General features: G+C 37.1%; 1 protein-coding gene across 7 annotated transcripts in view; it reads right to left on the bottom strand.

Annotated features, from left to right (window-relative positions):
* LOC117988249 (supervillin-like) overlaps positions 1 to 26226 on the bottom strand; it is a 256319-nt gene that overhangs the window by 32844 nt on the left and 197249 nt on the right. For all 7 annotated transcript variants that reach the window (XM_034975364.2, XM_069502873.1, XM_034975366.2 and 4 more), the window contains 2 exons: positions 15514 to 15585; positions 10499 to 10610 (listed from right to left, as the gene is read on the bottom strand). In XM_034975364.2, the coding sequence (XP_034831255.1) occupies positions 10499 to 10610; positions 15514 to 15585 (184 nt within the window). The remainder of the gene's footprint in view (positions 1 to 10498; positions 10611 to 15513; positions 15586 to 26226) is intronic.

Here is a 26226-nt window from a genome sequence, read left to right as displayed (position 1 = left end):
AGAGCGATGACGTGTTTCGTTTCGTCAAAATATCGATATATATTTATTATAATATCCGGATATATTGGATAAATATAAAAACTAAACTAATGCCAATGCCAATGGCCGACGGGGCAGACGTGTCCTGGAGTGGAAAGAATGGAGACCGCGTACTGGGAAGCATAGTGTAGGAGGATCTCCAGTCCGCAGGACCAGACAACCTGAAGAAGGCTGCGGGAAACAGGTGGACGAGGTAGGCTGAGGACCACCTCAGGACCTTGTTTGGCGGAGCGTTCACGAAAAGGCCTATATCCAGAAGTGGACGCATTACGCTGATGGATTGGATTGAAAACTAATATTGTAAATTCATCCTAGAGTTAACGGCAACATCCTTACCAAGCAAATACCTAAACATATCCTTAAAAATAAGGCAACGAAACAGCAAAAACTATTTGCATTACTAGAGCGTTGAGCTGCTTACCTATTCTACTATGAAATCTTAGGGTATCCACACATATATTCGCGCAGGCATTATTCGTCTTAAGTCGAGGATTAAAGAAGCCGAGAGAATTGTCGGAATTCGATTTTTTTTTGGAGATTTCCGGTATGCTCTACTCCACATAATATGTCAGTGACACATTATTTATAACCAGGTGCATTTGTTTAGCGTGGGAACTGAAGCCCTTGTAAGGACGTGAACAAAGTCATATAAATATGCCAAACGGCTTTTTGCGCCCCTGGCTGAATGACGGAACACGACTCGACCACTTCTCTGACACTGCACGATTGTATGTGAATGGAGGATTGCATGCCTGAAGAGGCATGGACAGAAATAAAGTGCGACGGCACTGAATTACAATGTTAGCAATACTTCAGAACATCGCACTGAGAATTATGAATTGTATGAAGCACATTACACGTGCAACACGACGGCAATGGCGTGCGATGGCAGCAGCGCGGCTCCTACCCACAATCTTCAGTGTAATCGCCTTCATACAGTTTCTTGTATACTCACTTCTAAAGCTGGCCATACACAATCAAGTTCAGCAACGAACTTAAAGTGGCGTCCACTGTCCAGTCAACTGATAGCCATACCGTCAAGTTTACTGGCCGTCACTTAAGTCCGCCGAAAACTTGAACGGTAAACTTGACCGTGTGTGGCCAGCGTAAGGCTGAAATCTAAGGCGTACTTAAACTTTACTCAGGCTTAAGATATAGTTAAAACGAAACAACAATATGTATCGGTCATAAATCTGTCTCGTTTTAACACTAAGTAAAGTCTGAACAAAGTCCAAATACGTTGTATAGCATCTCAGCCTACGAGTCGTGTTGATCAAGGTTCCACCGCACACCGCAGCGGCTTCTCGCGTTGTTTCTGCCTAGGCCTTTAGCGTGAAAATAAATCAAATAAAGTAATGCGGCTTGAATACATTAAAAAACGAATGCAAAATGCGCAGGCCCGTGCACTCGTCGGAACCTGTTTAGCTCGTGGTCCGCGCTCATGACTCGAGTTGCTTGAACGCCGAGCGCTTACCTTAGGGTTGCTTCTCTTTCCGCCCGCCCGGCTAAACTAACGCCCGTTTTCAATATTTAATCTATCTGCATTCTTTAGATAAGTTACTTAGTAAGGTTGTTATTTATGAAAAACTAGCTGCGCCTCGCGGAGTTACCCGCGCGAACGCGCGGTATTTTTACGGGAAAAAAAGTAGCATAGTATGTATGTGTTACATTATGCGGCAGAAAGACATTTCGGCTTTGTAGAGCGTTGTCTCTGTCACTCATATATGACGTTTTGTCGGTCTCAATGACTGAGACAATGCTCTACAAATCTGCTATCTCCTTCTAAAGGTCGATGTACATTACTTTCCGCCGCGTACTGTAAATCCAGGGTATGATCTATCTCTATTCCTTTCAGGCAAATCCGCCTGAAAAATTTGGAAAAATTGGATCGGAAATTTAGTGCGAGGTTAAATGCTCTATTTACTGGACTACACCTATTCTAAAAATATATAGATTTCGGATTTTCACTCGGGTTTTCTTTCAAATTCAATACAATTGATAATAATTGTACAAGATTCATTTGCCCTAACAACTCAACTTAGCACGATAACTCAAAATATCACGTGCGGCGTGTCAACCCACACGCATTCACACAATGAACTGTTCGCTCTACTTCCTTGTTTTGTATAAGTATGCTAAGCATATGTGGTCTAAGTTATTTTTATTGTTTATCCTTATGTTAGCCAGCATTACATTACATTTTATTTCCATTATTTCAATATTCAATTTATCTAGTTGTAGACGACTTCGAAATTAGGTTTTTAAAAAATCCCGTAGGATTTTTTTAATTTTCCGGGATGAAAGCCTATGTCCTTCCCCAGCATGTAAGCTAACACTGTACCAAATTTCATCAAAATGGGTAAACTGTTGGGCCTTGAAAAGCTAGCAGACAGACAGACAGACAGACATACAGACACACACATTTTCGCGTTTATAATATTAGTATGGATGTATTGAGAAGTAAGTTATCAACGTTATTTGTCAAAAAGGACGATACAATTTTTGACAAATAGCAACATTACTGAATAGCTAATCTACAGATTACAGATAGATTGAATTGAAACCGGATATTAAATTGCAATTTGCTTGCCGAGATGTCAATTTTGTTTACCATAATGCGAATAACGATTTTGATGATATTTGGTACAGAGATAGCTTGTATCCCGGGGAAGGACATAGGCTACTTTTTATCCCGGAAAATCAAAGAGTTCCCACGGAATTTTAAAGACCTAAATCCACGCGGACGAAGTCGCGGGCATCATCTAGTAAAGTATAAAAATAAGAAAGAAACAAAACTATCATCCAACGAGCGTTCGCAACATGTTCGCAACGAACAGAGGACCTTTAGCATTCAAGTATTGCAATTAGAATGCATTACGCATGTGAATGCAAATAAGAACACTTTAATTGGGTCATAATGTCAATAACAACAACTTAAACTGGCCTGTTATCGCGTATACGGTACACCGGATAAACTTGTCAAGTGTTATGCGCTCGATTTCCGCATCAAAATAATGGTAATGATAAATTATTTAATACAAATTATTTACATAACATAAAATGAATACAAATGAATTAGTTTCTTTTCGGAGTTATGTGCGTTTTAAGTTTTTTTTTAAAAGAATATTAGCCATGTTAAATGACTAATATTTCCCTTTCCTCACCAACTAAGCATCAAGCTTGTGCTAGGAGTAGGTACGATCTGTTTTTTCTGTTCCGTGGGTACGACCATTTATAGTGCAACGGGCGGGGTTTGAACCGTCAACCTTTCGGTTTTCAGTTCACTTCTTTACCTGTTGAGCTATTGAGGTTCTTAAAAGTATGTAAGTATGTAATCATTTATATTATAAATGCGAAAGTGTGCTTGTATGTTGGTTTGCCCTTCAATCACGTCGCAACGGAACAACGGATCGACGTGATTTTTTATCCCGGAAAATCAAAGAGTCCCCACGGGATTTATAAAAATCTAAATCCATGCGTACGAAGTCGCGGGCATCAGCTAGTTAAATATAACTTGCTTTGAAGGTGAAGTAAAACATCGTGAAGAAACCTGCATGCCAGAGAGTTCTCCATAATGTTCTCAAAGGTGTGTGAAGTCTGCCAATTCGCAATTGGTCAGCGTAGTAGACTATGGCCAAAACCCTTCTCATTCTGAGAGGAAACCCGTGTTCCGGCTATGGGTTGATCATGATGATGATGATGTAAGTGCAAATAACAGTGTGACCAAGCTTTGCTGTTTTTAACCGACTTCAAAAAAAGGAGGAGGTTCGCAATTCATCGGAATCTTGTTTTTTTTATGTATGTTCCCCGATTACTCGAAAACGCCTGGACCGATTTTGAAAATTCTTTTTTTGTTTGAAAGGGTATACTTCAAAGTTGGTCCCATTTCAATTTGGTGAAGATCTGATGAACATCTTCGAAGATAGATACTGGAACTCCTCAACGGATAAGAGTAAATTGCTCGCGATCAGTGTAATAGCTTAGTAAACAGTAGATTTTTAACCAGTCATAGCATAATTTCATGGAGCCACTAAAAATTGTGAAATAAAATTTTTTTACAAGAAAAATAAAAACCGACTTCGTTACACAAACACTAAAAATTGAAAAATAATTTAATTTATTACCGAATATATTATGTATACAAGAGTTAATATAGTTCCATAATAATATTTTTGGGGTCGGTGCCAATGAGGTGCCATTGTGGAGTCCCATAAAAATATGAAGTCTAGACGATTCGCGCAGCTAAAGCTAATTGGCACCGGCACCAAAAAGTATTATTATGGAACTATATTAACTCTTGTATACATAATATATTCGGTAATAAATTAAATTATTTTTCAATTTTTAGTGTTTGTGTAACGAAGTCGGTTTTTATTTTTTTTGTTATAAAAAATCAAAATATTTTAGCTAGTAATACAATTCGGTATATTTTTACCTAGGTACTTTGCGTTCAACCTCTAAAGTCTAAACGACTTTGTATTACGTACCTACTAAACGGGTCAACCTAAACCAAAATTTTCAGGGCCACCGAACCGTACCTAACCGAACTCTGTTTTTAGGGTTTCGTACTTCAAAAGGAAAAACGGAACCCTTATAGGATCACTTTGTTGTCTGTCTGTCTGTCTGTCTGTCAAGAAACCTACAGGGTACTTCCCGTTGACCTAGCATCATGAAATTTGGCAGGTAGGTAGATCTTATAGCTGACATTTGGGGAAAAATCTGAAAACCGTGAATTTAGGGTTAGATCACACAAAAAAAATTGTGGTCATGAACTAATAATTAGTATTTTCAATTTTCTAAGTAAGATAACTATATCAAGTGGGGTATCATATGAAAGGTCTTCACTTGTGCATTCTAAAACAGATTTTTATTTCTTTTTATGTATCATAGTTTTTGAATTATCCTGCAAAATGTCGAAAAAATACGACTGTAGTACGGAACTCTCATTGCGCGAGCCTGACTCGCACTTGGCCGGTTTTTTATTTATTTACCTTTCAATTTGAATCCCCAAAACCGTTCTCCTGCCTATATCCTTGACCAAGTATGCTATCATTTTGAAAATTTAAGCTCTAGTCTTACCTTGTAAACACCTTGCACCATTATTTAAGATCCTCAAACCACTCAGCATGCACTATGTATGTACGTTCAAGCTTAATTGTTTATCTTGAAAACAAAGAACACAAATCCGCGACCTAAAATCGTTATCCGATTAGAACACTTGGCACGACCTCCTTAACCAACTTAGCTAGGGTCACGAGACGAATACGGTACAGTACACGGCCGAAAGTAATGTACGACCTTTAGAAGGATATAGCAGATTTGTAGAGCGTTGTCTCTGTCGTTGAGACGGACAAAACGTCATATAAGAATGAGTGACATAGACAACGCTCTACAAAGCCGAAATGTCATTCTACAGACCGATGTACATTACTTTTGGCTGCGTACTGTACGTTCTACAGTTCTACACTATAGTTTATCAATGAGTATTGAGTACGAATAATAAATTAGAAAATCATAATATGGCAACTGATAGCAGAATGAGCGATTGACAAATTCAATTAGATATGAATTAGATACTTGCTGTGTAATCTATATACCTTTATTTGAATTGAAATGTCTGTCTGTTATTTTGAAATAACTGTAAAGTACATAGTATGAGTAGGTACTATGGTTGTTTTCACATTTTTAAAAAACCATCAACATGTTTTAAAATTTTTATCTGTAGGTAGACTGTAAAGGATTACTATATTATGTTCATTTAGGCATCTTTTTACCGCGAGAAAATAAAAAGTAGTAGAGATTTTTTCAAACTTTCTGGGGCCAGTTTGCGTGCAAAAGTTAGTTGTGAATTGTGATTGTACTTTTAATGATTTTGCTGTATACACCACTCGATATTGATGGCTTGCTCTGGCTAGGCTCGACTAAATGTAAATGATGTTCTCTTTCTTGAAAAGTGTCCAACTGCATGTAGGTACATAAAAATCTCAAAACGTACATTTTTATTCAAGAAACGGATAAATACATATTATAGTCTCAATTAAAATGTATGTAACTTTATAACTAAACGAAAGTTTATTACCATTTGGATAACTAATCTCTTTTGATCATTTTAGATGGAACTTCGGCTTGGTTCGTAAAAGGATTCAAAGTTTACAGCACACTCGCATGGTGGCGCGAACTGTTTCATGGTAATATCACCGGTTTAAGATAGATGGCGCTGATTTAATACACACACTATAATGCCATTGCCATTACTATTATTATTTAGTTTTGAATTATTAATAAAATATAGTTAAATAAAGGCCTTACCTATGATAATAATTTAGTTGCAATATTTTATTGTAAGTACGGATAACCTTCTTTTAAAAAAATACTGGGCAAATTACATTATGAGTGAGCAAGATCGCCGTTCCCGGTTCCAGTAAGCAATAGGTACTGGGTACTTACGCATTAAAATAACCATTAAAGCCAAAGGTCCAAGGGCTGACATTCATAAGGAGTTATACATAACACAACATATTTGATTATACATATTTAGCATTGAACTTTCGAATTGTTAATCCAACCAGCCGTGAAAAATGGTAATTAACAGCATTTTTGCATGCCCACAAAAACACATTAAAGTAGGTACTTATAGTCCGTACAAAATGACTTCTCACGCGTTTTTTTAACTCTATGGGTCAATTGTCATGTCGACGGTTCACCTTTGAAATAAGGACTAAAATCGTACTTTTTACATGAAATTGACACATAAAGTGAAAAAATAAAGTTTACGCATCTATAATATAAAAATGAATCGCTAAATGTGTTGCTCATCGCAAATCTCGACAACAGCTGAACCGATTTCGCTAATTCTTTTTTTATAATATTCCATGAAGTACGAGGACCGTCCTCGAAGCGGAGATGTACCTATTCAGAGAAACAATCAGATTTTTGAAAGATGACGTGATTATTTTAGCATGTAATCTACTAAGATTCTGATTGGTCCGTTTAACACATCTACCATCTCCAATTTGTTGGTAAACGTCAACATGAAGAATGAGACTCGGGGCTCAAATTTTTTAAATTTACTATGCACACGCTTGACCAGGACCACACCTGATGGGAAGTAATGATGTGGTCTAAGATGGGACACGTTTGCCTAGAAGAATGATGCCTATTCACTTTTGTTTTAAAGATAAGTACCCCAGATTATAATTGGCAGGAAACACTGATCTCGGAAGATACGTCAGTGAGGACTGTAAAATAAAACAGGAAATGCCATTTCAATTTCGTAATAAAACTTCGTGGATGAAAAAATCCATTCGGTCATTTGGTGAAATCACACAGCGAAAATATTTCCAACAGGGAAGGAGAAACAACGTTCATCAGTCACGTTTCATTTTAGACGCCGCCGCCGACGTTGAATGATACGTACTTTGTCAAAAGGGGTGATTAAGGTTAATGTTTTCCCAAACTGAAAATGGCCTGTAGCCTGTCAACCTTACATAGTAAAATGATTTTGATCCTTTTGCCTCAGTTTATAAAGGTCAAACTTGTGTGTCCTCGATTTTAATTATCATCGATACCACTGCCAAAATTTGGTCGTATCTCTTTTGGAACGTAAACTCTTCGGCGAAGCTCGAGTAATTATAGTACGCGACAAGTTGAAATGACAATTGGGAAGGGAACGCCCTGCACACCCGCACAGCCTCCGCGCTTAACCGGTGCGGGCTAGCGCGGGTCACGTGCGGGTGTGCGGGGCGTCCCTCCGGCTAATACCCCGACTGCCATCTCATCCTGTCGCGGACTATACATTCAATAACACGTCGTCAACAGGATTATTAGGTTTGTCACCATCGTGACGGAAACTTTGTCAGGAGTGAGTACTTTAGATAAAATCATTTTTGAATAGTTACCTGTGTATCTTTGGGCAGGCGATCAACGAGTCACTAAATGATTACGAAGAAGCATTTATGGTTTATGGTATAGTTTCATTTCCTTATTAGTAATTACGTATTAACTTTCGACCGCAACTTTCAATATGGGATTTATTTCTGTCTGTTTGCAATAGTTCACATTGTCCTTGGACCTCATATTATGTAAGTATAATAAATAATTAATATCCTATCATTATCCTATGTAGTTATTCATCCTTCTTCCATCTATGTACAGGAAAACGTTTTATTCTGTCTAGCCGTTTCCAACTCTGGCGTGGGATTCGTTTTTTGGATATTATAATATTTTTCCGGGATAAAAAGTAATCTATGTTTGTCTTAAATAGTGATGGTCAGATTTTTTATCTATTTTAACTTAATTTAAACTTTCGCATATACAAAGATACATCATACAAAGATACGATAGAAAGATACATCGATAGAAACCCAAAATCAATGCTTGCCTACAATATCAAGGTTACGTTTATGTACTGGGCAGAGATATCTCTATTTCAACGCATCGATTAGAACAAAGCTTGTACCTAAAGCTCGTATACATCGATGCTCGAACCGATCTTCGTGTGTTGTCGAAAAATAATAAAACGCAAATGATTCGTACAAATCTGATACATACACTTGACGACTCAAAATCTATATACGCAAAGCTAGTAGTGCGATATCCTTTTCACAATTTTCTCTGCAGAAAAGGAAAGTAGTATTTCTTTTAGATCCGTCAATCTAGTGTATAGTACGCGACAGGTCGAGATGGCGATCGGGGAGGGAACGCCCCGGATACCCGCAAAGCCACTGCGCTAACCCGTTGCGGACAAGCGCGGGTGACGTGCGAGTGTGCGGGGCGTCCCCCACCTCATACCCCGATTGCCGTCTTAACCTGTCGCTATAGTTTAATTGCAATACTATCAAGTAATCCGTGTCTCCGACATGACCGTGCGTAATATTTTATCAAACAAGTAGGTACAGAAATAGCTATATTTTAATGGATCCTGCTATTTTTCCGTATGATTATGCTTTATGACTGGATACATGATATTTCCGTATTAATAATAAACACCATGTTGTTCCTAGATGGAGGGACTTGGTTATTTGATAAAACCTATCAATCCATCCATACTAATAATTTTATTAGTATGGATTTTGGTGAAATTTGGCACAGAGTTAGCTTACATCCCGGGGAAGGACATACTTAGGCTACTTTTGATCCCGGAAAATTAAAGAGTTCCTACGGTATTTAAAAAAAAAACCTAAATCCACACGGACGAAGTCGCCGAGCATCATCTCGTTGGTTCATAAAGCACCTACTAGTTTTTTTTTTTTTGTTATTCAGATACAAGTTAGCCCTTGACTGTAATCTCACCTGGTGGTAAGTGACGAGGCAGTCTAAGATGGAAGCGGGCTAACCTGGAAGAGGCATGGCAGTTCTTAATAAGCCCATGCCCCTTTGGTTTCTACACGGTATCGTACCGGAACGCTAAATCGCTTGGCGGCACGGCTGCCGGTAGTTTGAGACCATTGTTGTGTATACTAGTTTTCAGTAGGTATAGAAATGAATTTCATATTATGTCAGTGTTCTGTATGAATAACTATTTTAATTTACGAATGAGGTATATGCGGTTATTGTATGCAGTTTTAATATTGAATATGCAATTCATACTTGCACCTATTGTATTAATAAAATCCTGTCGGTTCAAGTTTTTAGGTTATTAACTAACTCGACTGTAAGGTGGACATCATCATCATCAATGCGTTCTTCGGAACGAAGTTTGGCGATCATCATCCGAAGTTTTTCTTTCTACAACCTCTATTAGCTTCGGGTAGCTAAGCTTTGTGGACAACATAGACCAGTAAAACAACGTTTAAATAAACGTGCAAGTGTTTCCTAGGAATAGGATTGCGTAAGAAAAACATTGGTCTAAATCGCGAATTCCACATCTGCCGTACGGACTCCCATCATACTAGAAGGGCCTAACACAGTAGGTTGGTAAAGAATCTGGAAATGGCAAATCACTGGCAAATGACAAGCTCAAGTATGGGTCCTGTCGGTTATTCGTAACAACTAACAAGATAATAAATAGACAACATGCCCTCAGTAGAGAAGGACAACTCGTCTCAGTCACTACATAATGAACGCAGAAGCACTAACTATATCTAATTCTTGGTCCTCTATGCTTACTCTCATCCCAATCAGGACAGAACCGACTCACTATTACTTGCTAGTTGCTCATAAAAAGATTATGCACACTATTCTAAACTGGATTTCGTAAGCTCCTTTTCACTCGCTGTCGCACCCGTTACAGAATAAATAAAACAGGACAAACAATACTAACATTGATCTTATTTTTAGCCCGCTCTATCGCCTTGCTGTCTTCCCGGTCGAGACTCAGCCGACACAATCTCACCCGGTTGTAGCTCATAAAATATCCTGAACATTATTCTAAACTGGATTTCGTAGTCCCATTTTTACCATTTCGCACTGGCTGTCTCAGCCATTACAGAATAAATAAAACAGGACAAACAATACTAACATTGATCTTATTCTTGGCCCGTTCTATCGCCTTGCTGTCTTCCCGGTCGGGACTCAGCCGACACACTCTAGCTCGCCAGTCGTTCGCGCCCGCCGCCTGAAGAGCCGCCAATCTGGAAAAAGTGAAATATTTCATTAGTAGCTACGACTGTACAGATTCTTAAACCTAATTTTGCAAGCCATATCAAGGGTTTCAGAGGAGAAGGGATTGATTTTGCTCTCAGTTGGAGCAATGCGTGATGTGCCCTAAACTTAATATAAGCAGACAAACTATAAAGATAACTGTAAATATAACTATCTCATAAAGGACTCTTCCTTATGTTTGTCTGCTTATTTCATCAGTGTTGCTTGACGAATTTCAAAACTGTCCATGGTTTCAAAACCCTAGACGGGATCTAAAGAAGTAAGGTTTGCATCGAGAGAAAAACAACAAATGAGATTAGAATTGTAAATAGGTGGTCTACGACATCGACAGTTCGGATCCCAAAATTCAAAATGCATATTTTACTAATACCTCTTAGTATACAAGATATTATGAGAGTTGTGCTCATGTATGACATATCCTAATCAGGTTAAAGAATTATTTATTTCTCTCAAAGAATTACAAAATTCACTTACAGAGAAAGAATATTTACAATAGGTAGGTACTTATTCGTTTGTTTGGCAATCATTATAACTTACTTGATCTACAACTCACATTACATATTTTACTTTAACAGTTTGTTATTTTAATTAAGTAGTTGATATAATTTCAAATCCACCCTCACAATTCACTTTATTTTAATATCGCTCCGCCTTGGAAGAATGCGAAATCGTTGCCACAGTGTAGTTCATACAGTATAGTAACAAAATTTAATTAAGTAGGTTTATATCATAAAGTATGTGTTTTTTGAGTTTGTTTTTAAATATATTGAACGAGCTCGCATTCTTCACCTCCTTCGGTAATTTATTATACACTAATTGTACACCTGCAAATTTTATGTTTCTTCTTCCTTGAGAAGTACGTGTTTGTGGGAGTAAGATGTGATCTCCTCTACGACTGCTTCTACTCTGCACTTGATGTATTTTGGTGAAAGTGATATGCGTGTGAATAGATTTGTTGAGTATTTTCCTTATTAGTATGCAAGTGTGATATGATTGTTGGTCAAATACTAAAACTTATTTCTTAATAAAACTGTAACATAATAATGTTTCGTCTATAAATAAATCAATATTCTAAAAGCTGAATCTATCTAATAATGTAAAGACCTATTCAAGCTATTTTCAAAATAGAATCTGATAGGGATGACCTTTTAGCGAACCCGGTTAGTGTTGAATAATGTCAAGTGATCTTTAGCGAAGCCTCGGTCTAATAAAGGCTGTTGATGTTGACAAAGCAGCTTTATTAATTGGCCGTATTTCACGGTCTAAAAATAACGAAGTGAACTATAAAAGAACTAAATCAGCAAAATTAAGGTCTGCCGGGATTTTGCCATATTCAAATTTAAAAACCATGCCATAACTACAATGTTCTCAAAGGTGTAACACGCCCGCCAATCTGCACTTGGCCTAGCGTGGTAGACTATGGCCTACAATACCTTCGCATTCTGAGAGGAGACCGTCAGTAGTGGGCCGGCGATGGGTTGAGAATACTCGAAATTCCACGGACTCGTAAAAAGCGATTCGTTTCTTCGTTTCTAATACTCAAACTATGGAATGCCCATTCGATTTCCTTTACAATATTGGACCTTCAAAAGAATGGTACCTTCTAGGCAGGCGGGCTCCATCTTAGCCTTCATCATCACTTACTAAGTATATATTTAATATGATAAAAAAAGAGATGATAATAATGAAATTTATAAGAACTTCTATAATAATTATTTATTGGCATAACCGATTGAGTGAATGAATTAATGTGACATGAATTTTTGATAACTTAACAGGAAACAAAAAACTTTGATTTTTAAGTTGATAATTTCTCAAATAGACAAAATTCTAGTTTAAACCAAACATTTACATACCTAATAGTCATATCCTTTTGCTCTAAAAAAAGGTTACTTTCAAGGGATAAGAAAATAAAACTAACCCAAAAGCTCGCTCTAAGTAGCTACGATTAGCAGATAAGGTATCACAATGTAACATAGGCCATAGCTATTAGCTACTAATTGTTTATTTAATATTTGTCGTTCTCTTGTTTGTTATCCTACTTTACCTACAGCAAAAATAAACAAAGGATTATGACCCTTATTTTAAAAGACATAAAGATTACGCACGAAATAGGTCGTGACTGATAAATTCTAAGATATCTGAACAAATAATTTGATAGGAAAGGTAGCGCAACTTTTGCCTTATCAGGAATTAAGGACATTGTGGTAGGTCATTATGGAACAGGTCATTTAGGTAGATAACATAATCTAAGAAATAACTATTGCGTTGGATAAGTAAAGTACAAAGTAGTAGTAGGTAATGATCACATTTTGAGCATCCTTTCCGGACTTCAAACTCTACCACAAGTCCTTTGAAGTCGAACCGGCGCGGCGTGGTCTTTCTAACATCACTACCTACTACCTAACATATTATAAAAATGTATTTGTTACAGGGCACATTGCCACATAGCTACACGGAGCCTACCGACCGAGCTATCGCGGTTGCGGCTTTTGGCGCTGCCCGTATTTGAGGTGACCGTCGACTCGAGAAGAAGAAAGGCTGAAGGCACATATGCACAAGAACCGTTAGACGTTGGTCCCAAAGTGCTGGGCCTGGCACCGGAAAGCGCAACGTTGGCAGACCTCCTATTAAGTGGTCAGATGACATCAAACAAGTCACAGGGAAGTGGGAACAGCTGGATCCAGACGGCGCAAGACCGCGGCATGAGAAGATCTTACAAGAGACGTCCAGCAGTAGATGTCTATCGGTTGGTGCCGACGATGACGAAACGTGCGTAAATAAGGGTATAAGGCTTCCGCAGAAGGAAAGAGAAAATTTTGCCCATATTACGTAACGTTCTTTCTAATATATTTCCTATCTCTACCAGTCGCAATAAATCGAAAAAATTCGATAGATAGATACAATCAGAACCAATGCACAAGGCCAACGACCCTACAATTTTATCGCCGCTCAAGTACGCTCGGCACTAGAGGAAACACAGATTAAAATTAATTACATAGTCCGTCTGTTAATGGACATTTATGTAACAACAAATTTTCCGTCTGTAATTCGCATACAGTGCTTAATAACATAATAATAACAAAGGGAAGGAAATGTGTTTAACTACATATACGCACCTAACATACACATTTTGCATCCCAGGGACGGCTATACCTACCTACTGTTTATCCTGGAAAATCAAAGAGAGTAAAACTTGGCTTTTGTAAAACCCATAAATCTATCTACGCAGACCACGTCGCGAGCATCATATAGTGGTCATTATATATCACATAATTAGGTACATAATAGTACTGATTCTGAGCACAACTAAATTTTAGAGTATTCGCATCCTCTTCTTACTAATGTAATATGAAAAGGACACACAGTTTGAAAGTTTTAAATTTCATTTAGAGCTGTCAAATTTCGTGACGTTAGCTGCCAGTCGCGAGCCTATTGTTCAAATTTGTAGCGTGCACTAAAATTTAGAGTCTTTAAAATGTAACATTCACGTCTCGTTATATTTTAGCAATATTGAAAAGTAAAAGATGCAGATACTCTAAATTTAGTTTAGAGAAAGACATTGTGGCTAATTCCGCTGTACACAATCTCTAAACTAAACTAAAATGGCACCTCTAAATCTATTGCTATCCCTTTCTTAATGTTGCTTGCGGATAAGGATAGCATTAGATTTGGACCTGTTAATTTAGGTTAGTTTAGAGATTGTGTACAAGAGAATCGGCCCCAATAGCATCAACGCTAATATCACTTGGAAACAATTTTAGATTGTATACTCATACATACTTAGGTAACTAGGAATGTTATATTCCCTGCGGTTTTGTAAATAAAGCAGGTCAAAATGTAAACAGACAAATTAAACCCAGTGGTCCTGTCTTAGTCACTGAGTTATGCCGACGTTTCCCTGTAGTATACCTACGCTCCGAGTACCTATGTTAGTTGTGAAATCTTTGTTGAATATCGGAAATGATTAGGTATAACCTGGGTATATCAGAAAATTTATTGTAGAAGATAAAGATTTTCTAGTAACCCCGTATATTTTTACTGGATACCTACTCCAACGGTGTTGAAAATTACACTTCTTAGGGTAGAAATAAGTACGAACCGATAATTAATTTTTGAACACTATTTTGATAAGGCAGTCTCAAAATGCGCCAACATGGAGGGATATCGTGACATCATATCATAAGAAATGATGACTTCGAAGCCTTCCAGCAGAGGAAGTACCCAGGAATTGCCTTAAATTGACTCTACTTTTGCTTTCAGGGAAACGATTGGACTGCTGCCAAGGAGCTAAATAAAGTGAACAAGTACATAAAGTTAAGGACTCGGACAGACACACCGCAGAACGGCAACGTTTTATTTCAGGTTTAAGTAAAACCGTATACCTACCTATAGTACGCGACAGATCGAGATATCAACCGGGCTAAGAGACAGGGGCACGCCCCGCACACCCGCAGTTCAACCGCGCTATCCCACCCCGATTGGCATCTCGACTTCTGTACCTATTAGTGTTTTAGGATGTGTGTGAAAGAAGAAGAATCAAAAGCTAAATAACAAAAGATAAATCACCCACTGCGTAGTTTCATGGTCAAAGTGCTTTTTTCTGACAACAAGTGTACGCGCGCTTTCAGTGTGACGTCCTTCCGTGCAGTTTTTTTTTAATTTATAGACTAGCGCTTGGCTGTGTTATCAGATCTACTGGCAAGTAACGATGCTGCCTAAAATAAAGCGCGCTTGCGTAGGAGATGCTTAATCACTCTTGACTTAAAGGTACCCATATTAAAAGTGGAGGGGAAAACTGAATCCCGCGTAGTGTTTGTTTCAGCTTTTAGGCTCTAGGAAGGCAGTAAATAAAGTCAAGCATATACTAACCTTTCAGCGATTGTGCCCCCTCGGTTCGGCATGTCAGCGTGGGTGGCGCTCCGTTGCACCCCGGCGCCAAACCTGCAGACAAACAAAAGAGGGTTGAAAATAAGGTGCCTTACAAGATCGTGAGCAAAGAAGTCAATGGTCCTCATAATATTTTAGTAGCTAATGCCCACGACTTTTTCACTTATCCATGCAAAAAATCACATCGATCCGTTGCGGTATGATTGAAAGACAATCCAATAAACCAACAAACAAACACACTTTCGCATTTATAATGAGTAGGTAGGTATGTGTAGTGAAAAACAGATTACCTGAACAGTATTTTTACCATAAAAGCTCGAAAGAAGATATACTCATGTTCAGGTATTCAGTTTTCCACTATTAGAAAATCAAAATAAGACAAGTACTAAAAGCCTAGTCTTCTCAATAATTCTAAAACTGTAACCTTACTCTATACATAGATATACCTCGTTAACAACCTTTACAGAAAAATCACAAAATTCTAAATAGTGCTAGTTCTTGGTCGGCAAGTACAGCAATTACTATTTTCAGAAAGAGTTTGAGAGTTGGGTTTAGAGCCTTACGAAAGTAAATCAAAACTGTATCCTGAAGTTAAGTAGGTACGGGTATCTAGTATCTACACAGAAAGATTATCTCTAGAATTACCTGGGTTTTTCGAATTTCTCCTTGAGAGTCTTAAAGCTGAAGAGCCTTTCATCCGTCTGTCTTAACGACAGCATTTTGTACTTATTTAGTTCACTTATTACAAAACACAGATACTAAAAATACTTAAACTCAATCTAAAACCGGCACCATTTCTCCTAACATGATAAAAACTAGACAAAAGCTGGAGAAAAACAGGATAAGAAAAAACGTTGTAAAATAAAAATAAAGGATTGATTAGTTCGACGTATAAAGTGACGAAGTGTCATCGGTTCGGTTTCGGTCGCGTTCAAATGATAACTGAGGACTATTGAGTGGTTTAATGAGTTTGTATACTTGGCCCTTCTACGTCACAGGCACTTCGTTATCCTTGTTGACTGCAAGTTGTATGGGCTATGGCTGGTTAGTTTAGGTATTATTTAAAGGAGAGGGCAATGTTACAAAGTTGCAGAGATCGTTAAACAAATCGTGCAACATCTAATTGTTTGTTGTTTATGTTGGACAAATCTTGCACCGTCTAATTATTTTATTTGTTGTTTATTAATTAAGCGTGTGTTGATTTGATTGTTTATCATAATAACGATGTTTTTGTCTATGCAGTAGGTATCTAGTCTATGAAATATAGTAGCTATATTGTTCACGAACATGTGTCCTAAATTACCTAATGATAAACATACTTAGAGAAACAAAAACACTGTCAGTTATTATGCAAGTTATAATTAGGATAATATTATGTATTTATGGGTAAAACCGTAAAACCTTTGATTACCTACCAATGACGGCAATGGCTTGTTAAACTTTTATACCTACTAAAAATGTGTACATATACACAAATATTATAAAGAGGTAAAGTTTGTAAGTTTGGACCTGCAGAACTAATGATCCGATTCTGAGGATTCTATGACTGATAGATAGCTATTATATAGATTATCCGTGAATGTGATAGAACATAAATTATATCACGCGGACGAAGTCGCGGGAGAAAACTAGTAGAATAAAGGTATTAGGTAGTTACATAAAAAACACAAGAAGCTAAAAATTAATACCTATAAATTTTTTTCAACCCCTATCCAACCAATCCAGTCCATCAAATCAATAAAAATCCATTTATTAAAATATCATGCAAAGGATTATTTCAATGTAAGTACATATTATTAATTTCCACAACATTAAACATATAGGATACTGTTTACCCATATTACCGAGTAATTATGCCATGATAATAATATTCCACACATATCCGCTTCCAATTGTTTTATATTAAATGAGTATCCTAACACAACATAGAATAAAGCAGGTATAAGGCGTAAAGCGATTCGTTTCCGCTGATGTATTGGACTATTCGAACTCAAGAAATGTTGACTTAGATCGGTTAAAATAAGAAACTTGAGTTTTAAATTCTCTACACTCAAATTCTATGCTCCTTAAATTGAATTTTTAATTATTAATAAGACTAAATCAAAGGAAAAAATGAGTGTTCAGGTTCAAGTTCAGAAGTTATTCCTATTGTTTGTACTTTATGAATCCCTATGACAAACACTTTTTTACTAAGTATAATTTAATACCTCTGAAAGTAATACCCATTTAAGAGGTTAATTTATTTAAAATGTCTCGTATCAAGGCTTTGAAATGCATTTATGTATTTTAAAACAAAGCGATTCCACTTTGCTATGTGTGGTTTGACCCTCATTGAACTGGAGGAAAAAAGCATGTTCAGATAAGCCCTGTATTACAGTTGAGATATGTTGTGGCCGTATGGTAATAATTAAATGCGGCAACGGTGAAAGATGTTTATTGAGAGCCGGCTTATGATCTACTCTCCCGCTTATGGACTAACAATAACAATAAATAAATCTTACATACTATTGTTTAAATCTTATTGCTTAACTACCTAACCTACATAATTTTGCATCACCTCTCTTTCAATCCGATGTGCAGGCAACCTACTTTGATATATTGAGGAGTTGCATTTTTATGTTACAGCTAATATGAACATGCTACGTTTAAACTGTCAATTCGTACATATTACAACTCCCCTGAAAATGTATGCGGTTACCCCTCCCCTTAAAAGAAAAAATGTTAGACGCTACATCGAATCAGAAGAAAAGATGATGACAATCACAAAAATAAAATCTAATGCTAAATAAAATTAAAATTATGTAAGGAAACATTTTTTTTTATCGTTACTTCCTGTGCTCAAGTGCAATTTATCTTATCTCTTACTTCGTATGGGCATATTTTCAACCTTACTTATAAATAGAAAAATCGTAATCTATTAAGTGCACAGTCAATGATTTAACTTTTACAAAAGTTTCGAAAAATCTCATCATAATAAAATAATCTCAAAATAGCATCATAGGTATTAGATATGTATAAGCTGAGGTATCGATTTCACAAATCGACTTCAAAAGATTCTTTGACCTATCAAATCGTCGTCATCATAAGTATACAGCTGTCGTATAGCATCGTCGTAAGACGGTAAATATAAGGTTTCTATTCTATAACGCATAATAATACCTATTATTAAGTAAACATCTCAGGTATTCATATTTCCTGGACAGTCAAAATAAATCTCTCCTAGTCTTCATCTTCCTTTCAAGTTACTTCTTCACATAATACAAATAAATAAACAAATCAACAAACGCGGCGCGTACTCTCCTAATTAATATTTAACATAACATGCTTGCAAGCATTTTTCATAAGACTTATAGTCTTCATCAAACTTATTTCTTTCAATAAGTATTTCAATAACATTCAACTTTTCATAAAAATTCTAGGTCTTTCACTAACACCAGCGCGGTAGATAATGATCAAGAGTCTAGACAAATATAGTTGAATGAGGAGGTACTAAATATGCGCAAAATATCGCGTTTAAACAAATAAATAACAATCATCTTCCTACGTCAGTATGTCTCAATCCCAAAATAAATATTGTATATTTTATACCTATGGCACTTCTACAGCCGAAGGGTGATCAAGCCTTTGGTTTGCAGAGTCCTAATTCGTTAAAGCCGGGTATAGTCTTATATCGTCAAAACTAGCATGAAACTAGACGAAAAACGTCTGTAGGGGAAAAAATTCTCCTTATTTCATATTCATTTCCTTGTATTTGCAAATTGCATCTCGAGCAAAACCATTGTCTCGTATAACAATACAAAATGTTCGGGTACGCGTGTGTCGTTGACCACGCGATGACACCGTTATAATTCTCTGAATTATTATATTTCGATTTTAACACCGAATATTTACGAAAGAAGTAAGTACCTACCTACTTATTCATTTATTAATTATTATCTATTATTAGTTTAAACTATCCTACACACTATATAAAATCTTACAAATGAAGCACGAAGGGAACTTATGAGTAGATAGTGGAGCAAGTATTATTTATTATTTAAAAAAATTACCAATATTCTTCTATCCTATACGTACAAAATTAAATTATCTACCCAAAAAAAAAATACAATACCTACACATTCTACCTATTTGCCCATTACGAGAGATAAATTGCACTTACTTTAACTGTTAGCGACGCATTTCAATAGTCAATTTCGTGACCGCCGTGTAGTCGCCGTCGTCATCAGGACAGGTTTTGGTCATCAGGTCCGGAGGTCTGGAGTCTGCGCCTCTTCTTTACTGCATCTTAATGGGCCGGGAAAACCCTGGACTCCTCGAACTGGGCCGGGAATACCCTGGACACCTCCTAGTTTTGGCCGGGATAACCCTGGACGCACGATGATGCTGGGCCGATCAATGAAGCTTGAGATTGTCTTCTGTTCATAAGCGATTCATTTTTGGGCTTATTTCTTGATGTTAGTGTTTCTTGATTTTTAATACAGGCCGTGGAATTTTTATTTCTTCTTTTTGTTTTAATTGAGTCTTGAATCTTGATGTTCTTTTGAAAATTTTGTAGTCTTCTTCTTGATCGGTGCCCAGCCGGTGCACGCACTTAGATTAGGCATGCACCGACTGGCAAGGGTCGCCATGAGATATGTTGTGGCCGTATGGTAATAATTAAATGCGGCAACGGTGAAAGATGTTTATTGAGAGCCGGCTTATGATCTACTCTCCCGCTTATGGACTAACAATAACAATAAATAAATCTTACATACTATTGTTTAAATCTTATTGCTTAACTACCTAACCTACATAATTTTGCATCACCTCTCTTTCAATCCGATGTGCAGGCAACCTACTTTGATATATTGAGGAGTTGCATTTTTATGTTACAGCTAATATGAACATGCTACGTTTAAACTGTCAATTCGTACATATTACACAGTAACTGTACTGATAGTAAAGCTTTTAGAGTAGTAGTAGTATAGGTTTTAACTAAATTACGGTACTGCACAGAATTTTCATTACTGTAAACAAAAATTGGTACTTATAAAATAAATATTACACGAAGTTTAAAATAGGCACCTTAGAGGCATTCTGAACCAATAAGTTTGTTGGTTTTATATTATTTTGTAAAAAAGTTAGTTTTTTTATTAGTTTTTTAATCATGAATAATATTCCCCCTTTCCCCTCCAACTAAGCGTAAAGCTTGTGCTAGGAGTATTGTAAGTAGCTTTCCGTAGCCGTTGATCTATTGAAGCTCTTTAATGTATAACTGACTTTAAAATAAATATAAGAGAAAACGATGAAAGAAAAAAGGTAAGCCCGTTATGCTGCAACCACCGATCACTATGTACTAGCTACAACTGGCTATAATATGTTCGCTTCGGGCTGACTTCAAGTTTCTAAGGCGAGCTTTTATGTTACGAGATTGAGCGGGCGGGCGGCGCATTCAAATGTAAATTTTATTTTAGTCACCAAAAATCAATTGTATCGTTTATAAATTCTTGGTTATGTTTGTGTTTTTTCGAGCCGATACCCGCGATTTCGTCCGCGTTTATTTTGGTTTTTCAAATTCCCGTGGGAAATCAACTATTTCTATGTCAATTATGAAGTCGTTTGGTTGCTTAGTTAGGGCGTGAAGGAAGGACCAACAAACAAACACACTTTTGCATTTATAATATTAATATAGATGTATTTTTTTAAATATAATACTAACTGAAATCTATATTATGATCTACTGAAAGCCCAAACCACTGGGTTTGAGATAAAGGAAGAGAGAGAAATTAGAGATTTTGCATATAAGTTTTCTCTATGCGTAAACTTCTTGGTACACCACTAAGAAATGCTTTTTCAGAAATTCTACCAAAACGAAGTCGAGATAGATCGGCTTGTTTGTTATAACTTTATTATCTTTAATTTTCATTCTAGTTTGAGCTTACATTGCCAATCCGAAATGGAGCAGCGTGGCGAGTTTTAGTTTCACATTTCGCTTTCTTATGATAAAGCACAAAGTCTAAAAAAAAAACTAAAAAAATCTGTAACTTTAAAGTAGGTAAGATAAGTGTAGTATGAATAATTAGTTAGTACAGACATAAATAAGCAAAATAAGTGGTACAGTTAAAATTTCACACAAAGAAAAGTTTGTGTCAAAATCCAATATGGTAAATTAAACCTGACTATTCATAAGCACTTTTAAAAAATTTACATAAATAAAAAAACATTCTATTCTATTCTAATAATAAGTAACAAACCGAAACCAAATCTATTCACTATTTTATTAAACAAGATTATTGGTAGACTTACTGTACATTTGTATCTTTATAATATTCATTTACCTACCGTTATTAACAAAGAACACGTGTTTACGCAGACTCGGTTCAGTCTGTTTCAGGGTTGATACGCGAGCGCGCCCTACGCCGGGCGCTACGCGACTGGGCGGGCGGCGTAGGCAAAGGCATTTGCACTCGAGAGGGTTCGTTCTCTAGTGCATTTCGTAGCAAACTTTAACAAATAAAGTATCAATAAAAAACATGCTCCGTAAAGTTAAAGTACTTTTATTACTTGTCAAAAGACGTACCTACTTCACAGTTCTTAGATGAAGTGACTGGCATCTCTAATTTGTACCTATTTTATGGAGTATGCCCTGCAATAGACACCTAGACAAATGAAATCACTAAATCGAGCTTTCAATGGTTTCTCGTTTTGTGTCACAGCCAACGTAATTAATTGCAATTGGCGCCGTCAGTCCTCTGTTCAGCTCCAGTCAGTTAAGTCAGACCTAATACATACTCGCCTAGCATAGTTGAATACAGATTAATAGATAGGTTGTAGTGTCTGCTGTAAAATATGTGCTTACTAGGGAGACGTGAACTGTTGGCAAAAGTTTGAAGGAATTAGGTACGGTTCTAGTTCAAGAGCATCCAACTTCTTACGTATAAAACTTCGAGTCTAATTCTTGGCCTTGCTGGCCGTTTTCGTCATACACTACCTACTTTCTATATTAAATTTTTGCCGAACGCAAACATTTTGTAACTGGCCATGCTATTAAATCATCATTATTCTAGGTCAACGAAAAGTACCCTGTAGGTTTCTTGACAGACACGACAGACAACAAAGTCATCCAATAAGGCTTTCTTTTTCCCTTTTTAGATACGGATCCCTAAAAAGTAGTAGGTACTCCTAAAAGTAGTCCTACTCTTAAAAATATAAAAGGTGTGTACTTTAATTCCCGACATTTCTTTTTATTGTATGAGATGTACAATAAAAAGAAAAGTCATGATCCACTCATTGACTGACACATTAACACTTAGCCCAATCCTTTCGACCCAGAAAGCTGAAATCTTCGACAGAAGTTCCCTTTATAATGTGGAGAAGGAATAAGGTATTGTTTTTCGAAATTTCCACGGGAGCGAAGCCGCGGGTGGTCGCTAGCAGCGTATGAGAATCGAGCTTTTATTGGTAGGTTTTAAGACCTGCACTAGTGTGATTAATTCCAATTACCGCCTTCAATCCCGTAGTAAACTAGCTTTAGTGTGTCTGAGCCGAGCTTACCTAAGCTGTTCTTATTTTATTGCACTTTACTCGTAACTACCTATGTAGGTACTTACAGTTTTATAGAGCTTTTCCTGGAAGTATTTTATGCCGGCCGATTAAGCATCTATTGACACCGGCTTCGAAAGAAATTTTATCAAAAGTTAAGAATAATTAAACCTCGGAAAACGGAAAAGCAATATACCTATGTATCTAATAATGGGATTGAAATCCATACTATTCCATACTAATATTATAAATGCGAAAGTGTGTCTGTCTCTCTGTCTGTCTGCTAGCCTTTCACGGCCTCGTTCAACCGATTTTGACGAAATTTGGTACAGCGATTGCTTGCATCCTAGGGAAGGACATACTTTTTATCCCGGAAAACCAAAGAGTTCCCACGGGATTTTTAAAAACCACAATCCACGCGCACGAAGTCGCGGGCATCACCTAGTCCTGTATAATCTAGAACATTTCTGAGTCCAGAATATCTGTAATATGGCATTTTTCATTGAATATACTCAGTTTATACATGCCATCGTTAAATCGATTGGTGATATTTCTTCACTAGTAGGATGGTAGCCACCACCGAACGCTCCCACCAGACCAGGCCAAAGAAAATTAACAAAATTATAAATTTCCAAATTGCTCCTTACAGGAATCGAGCTGAGGACTATTCACTTATGAGACAACATTGCTCACTACTGCGACATTATGGGCGTAAAAATTATTACCCACTAGCTGATCCGCCCCGGCTTCGCTCGGGTGGAGTTTAGAAAATTGAGGGGGAGGTTGAATTAAATTTTCCTCTCCGTAAAAACCATCCTCGTACTTCAAGGAATATTATAAAAAAACGAATTAGCGAAATCGGTTCAGCTGGTCTCGAGATTTGCAATGAGCAACACATTTAGACTCATTCATTTTTATATTATAGATAATGTAATGATAGTCATGATGATGATCTTGAGTATCCAAAGCTCAGCATCGCACGGCAATATTTTATACCAATTCAGCTAATTAATAAGGAGTCACGAACGGTTCAATCTTAAGTCCTAACTTCGTCACGGCCGTTCAACAAGCCAAACGTAGAATATTAACAATGAAACTTCGCCTGCTGTGTAGTTAGTACACTCAGACTGCATTGTGTGCTAACAAAGGCAGACGACGCTCATTAAAACAGCACTAGCACTACCTCACACGTCATAAGCGAGTAGTAGTAGGTACACATGCGTGGACTAATTTATACTAAACTAGCTTGTTCCCGCGACTTCGTCCGAGTGGACTACACAAATTTCAAACCCCTATTTTACCCCCTTAGGGGTTGAATTTTCAAAAATCCTTTCTTAGCGGATGCCTACGTCATAATAGCTATCTGCATGCCAAATTTCAACCCGATCCGTCCAGCAGTTGGACCTGTGCGTTGATAGATCAGTCAGTCAGTCAGTCAGTCAGTTTCATTTTCCTTTTAATTTTATATATTTAGAAGAAGATTTAGACGACGAACATAGAACTAACAACCCGCCCCTTTAAATAGGCATACCGATAGTAGAAGGAACGAGAGATAGACAAAACTGGTGAAACCGACGACGCGACGGCTAAATTATAACCTCAAAACTTCCGAACTATTCCAAAATTTCCGGTCTCTACTCTCTAGCATGTAAATGGACAAAATATACAGCATTGCTCGCATTATTAGCCCTGCCTACGTACCTATGTAGGCAGTTAAGCGCTCCGTGTGCTTAGTATGAGATTTTACATCTCACTAACATTAATATAACTCGAGCGTCGGGACACTTCAACGTTAGAGTAAAACGGTCCTTAGCAACCTTGTTTTAAAGCTCAAGTTCTTCTACACACAGTACAGCCAGCGCTCTAAGCGGAAACGTTGCAAAATTAAAATCATCATCATCATCATCATGAGCAACCCATCGCCGTCTCAATACAGAGCACGTGTCTCTTCCCAGAGTGAGAAAGGTTTTAACCATAGTATACCACGCTGGCCAATTGCGAATTGGTAGACTTCACACACCTTTGAGGACATAATGGAGAACTCTCAGGCATGCAGGTTTCCTCACGATGTTTTCCTTCACCGCTAAAGCAAGTGATATTTAATTACTTAAAACGCACATAACTCCGAAAAGTTAGAGTTGCGGTCCCGGGATTAAAACCAGTGGTATTTACTGAATTTTCGGCTTGAAATCAATTAGCTTTAGTTCCATTTTACTCTGACGTTGTTATGTTTCGATCTCGAATTCTATCAACGTTGTGAGATGTAAAATCTCACACCAAGCACACTGAAATATGTACGGTCGGAAACGGCCTTTGAAAGCGCGCAAAATGCTGATATCGGACTGCGGGTAGATCGGTATTCCGTTGGCACGCAGACGATTAATTAATGAAAACGTTTAATGGTAGAGCTGGAAACTGCAATACCTCGTAGATATAATTTAAACCTAAACTTTGCATGGAACAATAATGTTCTTGAGCCTATCATAAAATAGAGTGACATTATATTTTTACATATTTTTTTTACATTTCAGATTCTGTCTTTGGATTAGATAGTGTATTGTAAAAGTAGTGTAACGGTATGATTCCAAACCACGCTGCACGCAGCAGTGCTGCCGCAACAGTGCTGTCACCAGCTGGCACAGTCCTGTCGCGGCACTGCTAGGCAGCAATGTTCCGCTACATTGCTGCCGCGACATTGCTACCTAGCTCGGAATGTAATCTCATATAAGCTTATAGAGATTGTATGGGGACCAGTAGTGCCGCGACAGGACTGTGACAGCTGGTGACAGCACTGTTGCGGCAGCACTGCTGCGTGCAGCATGGTTCCAAATCATACCTTAATGATGGTAAAAGATGTCTGCTTAATACACCTGATTCAAAAGAAACTAAAGTTACCTTAGTTGAGAGGGAAAAGGAAATATTCAAAATTGACATGTGTTTACTTTAAAAAGAAAAAGTTTAGCAACTATAGAACGTAAAAATACGAAACTAGCAAACTTCTAACAAAGAAGAGAAATAGAAAAGCTCGACATATTTTTCATAACATAATAATATGTAAGTAAGTATATTATTAAAGCCATTATTCCCAATTTTTCCATTAAAAATTAGGACCAAATCCCATATGAAATCAAAATCATCAATGAACGAACCATTAAAGTTATCTATTAAATTGAG

Source organism: Maniola hyperantus, chromosome 14 (genome assembly GCF_902806685.2).
Source record: "Maniola hyperantus chromosome 14, iAphHyp1.2, whole genome shotgun sequence".
Lineage (NCBI taxonomy): Eukaryota > Metazoa > Arthropoda > Insecta > Lepidoptera > Nymphalidae > Maniola > Maniola hyperantus.
The sequence above is the reverse complement of the archived record's forward strand: the minus strand, read 5'-3'. Positions and strand labels throughout refer to the sequence as shown.